The sequence below is a fragment of the Dermacentor silvarum genome, chromosome 7 (assembly GCF_013339745.2).
Source record: "Dermacentor silvarum isolate Dsil-2018 chromosome 7, BIME_Dsil_1.4, whole genome shotgun sequence".
Taxonomy (NCBI): Eukaryota; Metazoa; Arthropoda; class Arachnida; order Ixodida; family Ixodidae; genus Dermacentor; species Dermacentor silvarum.
In genome coordinates this window covers 104,986,911-104,992,184 of record NC_051160.1, presented here as the reverse complement: position 1 = coordinate 104,992,184, position 5,274 = coordinate 104,986,911, and the positions used below count along the sequence as shown (strand labels likewise).

Genomic DNA, 5,274 nt, shown 5'->3' with positions numbered 1-5,274 from the left:
CCCTCATATGAATGGGACCACCGTGGCTGGGATTTATTCCTGTGCCCTCGGGGTTAGCAGTGTAATGCCACCGCCACGACGCCACCATATAATCGGGCGGGTTATACAGCGGGTTCATTTGGTCCAGTGTATTTCGCAACGTTTTTTCATAAAGCATATTTCTCGAGTGTATGGACAAGGGCTTTTCATGTGTGCTAGTCATACAATAGTCTACGTTCTCGTACCTGGCGTTAGTATAAAGAGTTCTAGAATGAAGTTCACATTCTCTTAACCTGACAAAATTAACTTAATAATTAAATATGCTTCATCTGTTCTGCAGCTGTACGCATCTCATGGTCCTCAGATGGAGTGAAACTACAGTTTCAACGTGGAGCCTTGTCACCTGAACGGGATATTATAAAAAGAAATCTGCTAAAACTCTACATAAAAAGGGCCCATTTCATTTGCTCTGTCTACGAAAAGCTTTGTAATGACGGAACGCGCCGAGTTCCAGCTCAGTATCTCAAACGCGTAGAGTTTAGCAAGCAGGCTGGCGAGAACGTCCACGGGTCCCCCGTAATATCCATGAGCGACGCTGTAAACGCTCGCCGAGGCAGTTCCTGGCCACGTCGCCCGCGCAGCCAGTGGGTGCAGCGTGAAAGTTTCGTTTGCAGAAAACATGCTCAACTGGAACCGCACCTTCGCCACCGCTTGACCTTAAAACAACGTCAACAGCGCCCAATACATCTTCTTCTTTACCGCCGACACACATCTGTGCACTCACGACCCAGCTGACCTCAAACTCTGCATCTACCGTGGTGTCTCCTCCTTCACAGGATCGCGTGAATGGTTGTAAAGCGTTCTCTATGTTGGAGTGCCATGATGTCACGTTCACGATGAGAGGGCCCGAGCTCCATTTCTCAAACACAGAGCCATCGGTCGAGTGTTCACCCTTTGTGAGTGCAAGGACGGCATTGTTGATGGCAGCATCGGGTACGAGCTGGTGCTCTGAAAATAATAACGATAACACGCTAAGTTCTTCATTTTTGTGTAAGAGTACATAAATCATAGCCTTGTTAAAGTTTATATATTCTACCGCTACTCCACACGTCAACACCCTGATAGGCGTAATGCCTAATAGACGGGATAGGCATGACGTTAAGGGCCGTGAAGACAACGGTGTGGATTAGAAAGGAAATGCGGCTATAACTGATAATCTAGTTGAAATTAGGTGGAAGAGGTGGAGTTTGGCAGGCCCTGTAAAGCGTGGGCCAGGTCTACAAGAGTTTCAGAATGGGTGTCAAGAAAAAGGAAGTGCAGTCGGTGACTGCAGAGAACTGTAGGTTGTATGATGAAATGAGGAAATTTGCAGGTATAAGGTGGTGTCAGCTGGCACAAGAGATGGGTAATTGGAAATAACTGTTGGAGGCCTTGAGCCGGCAGTAGACATACATAGCCTGACATATTGCATGTTGACATACACTACGAACTACCTGTAGCGCTCTGCCATTGAATCGACATTTAGATTGAAAAGAAAATATCTTTTGTACGTCGAGCTTAGGATGCTAAGCAATATTACAAAAAAAAGCTTCTATGCGAGATTTACTACAGAAAGTGCAGAATATATTCATTTGAAAGCAACATTTTTTTGCACAAAAGGTGAGTTGATTTAGTAACTCGTAGCCCTTGTTTGATATTTTTTGGTATAGCTACTCTCGAATAATCTATGCACTAAAATTGGTGCAGCGATGTATCACACTGAAGGTTTCGTGACTAAATGATGTGTTCAATTATCAGCTGCTGGAACCTCCCTTCGCCCTGTATCGCTGCTGTCTGAAGGGTACAGCTTTAAAAAAGCGCTGTCACATACATAATTTGATAATTCTCCTCCTTGTACTGCTTTCGCGTCTCGAGACGGCAAAATATTTCACCCAGTCATTTCACTTGTAAAATTGAGTAACGTCTACATGAGCATCTTGTGGATGCGATAGTCGTTAGCTATGGCTCTTTTTTTTTCACGCATTGGGGCAGCTGTCTGAGGGAGGCCTGAGGATGCGTGTGGAAACAGACGCAGGGATCTGTGTAGGCCTATCTAGTGTTGAGCTATGACAAAAAGAATCAAGGCTTTAAACTGGGCTTAAGCATTAGTCTCTAGTACCTATTTTGCATTAATTTATTAAGTGAATTATTGTCTTTGGAAGGTTCGAATACAAAGGAACATGTTCTATTCTTTTCAGAAAACATTCACTAGTCAGCGAAATATTGAGTCCCTGGCTTGTCAGTTTTTTTGCAGTTTTCTAAGCCAAATTATATATACGCATGTCTTGTGCAGATGGACCTTTATGCCAATTCAAGTTCGCAGGTAATCAGTGAATCAAGCCATCTTGCGCAATTTATTGTTTACCTAGGCATTCTTCATATGGAAAAGCGAAGCAGGAGACCATGAGAGCCATGAAAAAAGCAGCGACAGCAGGCGTTGTAGCATGTGTTGCCCCTGTAAGAAAATATTTCAGAATCAAATGTGGCGTATGAGTAACAATGCTATAATTTCAGTGGAACTTATAACGTCTGTAAGATATACCATGAACTAGTGTTCATGTATCACGTCCAACATTCCCCTTTGTAATGACTCGGGATATGCTGCTGCAACTGGCACACACTGATAAGATACGTGAGACAATTTTTTATTATTATCTGCATTGAAGACAAGGTTGGTGTCTGTCGACGGTGCCAGCTATATACTCCTCCTAATTCATAGGTGTGCCGAGAACCATGTAATAGTTTCAAACAAAGAATAGAGAAAACCATAAAGCGACAACATGTTCTAAAGTTCACGACACGCATAAAACATAAATACACAAAGACAAAACAGATGTTCCTGAAGAGTTCCAAAAATCTAATGCTCTTGTGCAACTAAAGATAATGTCCGTATTTGATGGCGTGTTTCAAATACAGCATTCACGAACACATGCACCAGAGTCACGTGAAACCTGTAACAAAAGCGAATGCTGAAAGACGAATATGTTCAAATGACGAAAAAGTGTTTATTCTTGGTGAACCAGTTGTACCGCAAGTAACACAGAAACAAATAACAGAAGACCAGATACCACGGGTGCTATCACTCACAACAAATTTATTACAGTTCCCTATGAAGACCAGGAAAAACGTACAGAATAAGACGCATGAGCACAGGCTTTACACGGCCAATAAAGAGAAGATTAATAAAGAAGGATCGAATTTGACTCTTTTTCCTTTCCCGGTTGAACCTGTACGCACGCATTTTATCCCCCATACGCATTGTTTTTTATGGTATTCCAGATCTAGGAGACTGGCACGCAGGAAACAATGCTGCAAAACATACCTTGCATTCTGTTCTCCTTGCGGTCTTGCTTCCAGTATAGGCTGGTCACGCTGCATTCAGCGTGGGCTAACGTGTTCAGTTTTGTACGGCTTTGAATCGGCCTTGCTTCGGGGGTAATGAACTCAACGTGACCACGTGACCACATCGAGGTTAAGCTCGTGTGCATGGAAGTCGGCTAGCCGCTACAAATGTTGCGAAAGCATCCGGTAACGGACGCTTACAGTAACAAACCGCTTAACACACAAATACAAGCAACTCACGTTACAGAGTACCTTACCATTAGTAACCTGGTCTTGCCGTCCGGTCATGCAACCCCCTTTTTCGTTTGCGCCGCAGCTGTAATCAATCCGTACGCAAAGTGCTTGCACGCAGTTCCGGCAAGAGAGCCTGTAAGGGAATGCTCACAGCGTTTAGAGCCCTGCGGTCCCTGAAAAGAGGTCGCTTAACTCTCTTGCTATTTATTTATTTGTTTATTTAGAAATGTACCAGATGTTAATTTTATTCTATCCGTCCAAATAGTTTACAGACAGCAAGGCACTCTCAATAACAACTTCTTGTGGCTTCGCCAGTCTCTGGCGGGCCCTGTTTGTATTGGCAGCTACATGGGTGACAAAGTATAGTTCGCTGTTTGGTAGAGAGCAGTATAGCAACCGTGTGCCTCTGCGGCATTGCCGAGGCTCTCAGCTCTACTTCCCGTTCCTTTTTTACACAGAAACTGGCATCCGACCTCCCATATTCGCCAATTCAATTTCATACTCGCATGGTCGATATAACTTCCCGCTGAAATGACATAGTTGTAAGATAATTGATTCATTGAAACTGGCGGCAACATCGATCACTGGCGGCAATAGTGAAAATATCACCAACAACACCAAGTGCGTTACGTACGAAGCCCGTTATTTAAACGAAATGCTAGCGGTTGTTTGGTACAATTTCTGTGAAAAAAAAAATTGTTTTGCTTATTTACATTTACTACCAAGTGAAGCTTAAACCAGATGTTCAATCCTTGTAGATCACCGCACAACTTTCAATAAAAATACCAGCTGAGAATTCGCTGTCGTGTTGTACGTGCCTTCCTTCTTCGCTAAGGCTACATCGCGCAGCCCACAGAATAAACCACACCAACTGGCCGAGCCGCCAGTTAGTCAGTACCCGCTGTGGTAGCTTAGCGGCTACGGTGGTACTTCACAAAGCACGAGGTCGCGGGATCAAATCCCGCCCACGGCGGCCGCATTTCGATGGGGCCGAAATAGAATGACACCAGGGCCGGTATTCTGTAGCGATGCGATTCCGGTAATAATGCCTTTTCGCGCTTATCGCGCTTTGTCAGTGGTCCGAGCGACGGTCTGCTCTCGTTATCAACGGGATCAGCCGGCTGGGAGCGGTGGGTGATAAGACTAGTATAGAATAAGTCATAAGTCCTCGCTACAAAATCGCGGCCCAGTGTACTTAGATATAAGTGCACGTTAAGGAACCCCAGGTGGTCAAAATTAATCTGACTCTAGTGGGGTACTCCCGAATATTTACGTGCCAGAACCACGGTCTGATTATGAGGCATGCCGTACGGCATGCCTCATAATCAGACCGTGGTTCTGGCACGTAAATCTCTATAATTCAATTCAACTCAAGTTATTCTTTGGCATGAAGTGCTTAAATGTAGTTAAATAGAGTCGTCATACATCACATACGTTGTGCGCTTGCCTGATTTGATATTTGCCTTCCGGCATAGCTTGTGTGCGGTGTAGTGCATAAACTCGAACATTGCATCGAAATACAGTTTGCATATGATGAAAAAACAACAACAACAATTATACGCAATCCAATTTAGGTGTACCGCTTTTGAAGAAGCATTTCACTAACGCTTCGCTTCACATAAATTTGAACAGGTGCTTGGATATGCACATTTGTTAAATTTTATGTTGCGTGTGGTTTGT

At 44.0% G+C, this 5,274-nt stretch overlaps 1 protein-coding gene across 1 annotated transcript; it reads right to left on the bottom strand.

Annotated features, from left to right (window-relative positions):
* Positions 1-104: 104 nt before the first annotated feature.
* Positions 105-3,444, bottom strand: LOC125946548 (uncharacterized). The gene is made up of 3 exons (XM_049670044.1): positions 3,341-3,444; positions 2,384-2,473; positions 105-987 (listed from the first exon to the last, which is right to left on the bottom strand). Exons 1-3 carry the CDS (start codon positions 3,345-3,347, stop codon positions 518-520), a joined length of 567 nt encoding a protein of 188 aa, XP_049526001.1. The 5' UTR covers positions 3,348-3,444; the 3' UTR covers positions 105-517.
* Positions 3,445-5,274: the final 1,830 nt, after the last annotated feature.

Excerpts from the sequence above, each read along its gene's own strand:
- LOC125946548 (XM_049670044.1), bottom strand. Across the intron at positions 988-2,383 it reads TCCATATGAAGAATGCCTAG|AGCACCAGCTCGTACCCGAT; the intron begins GTAAACAATAAA and ends TATTATTTTCAG.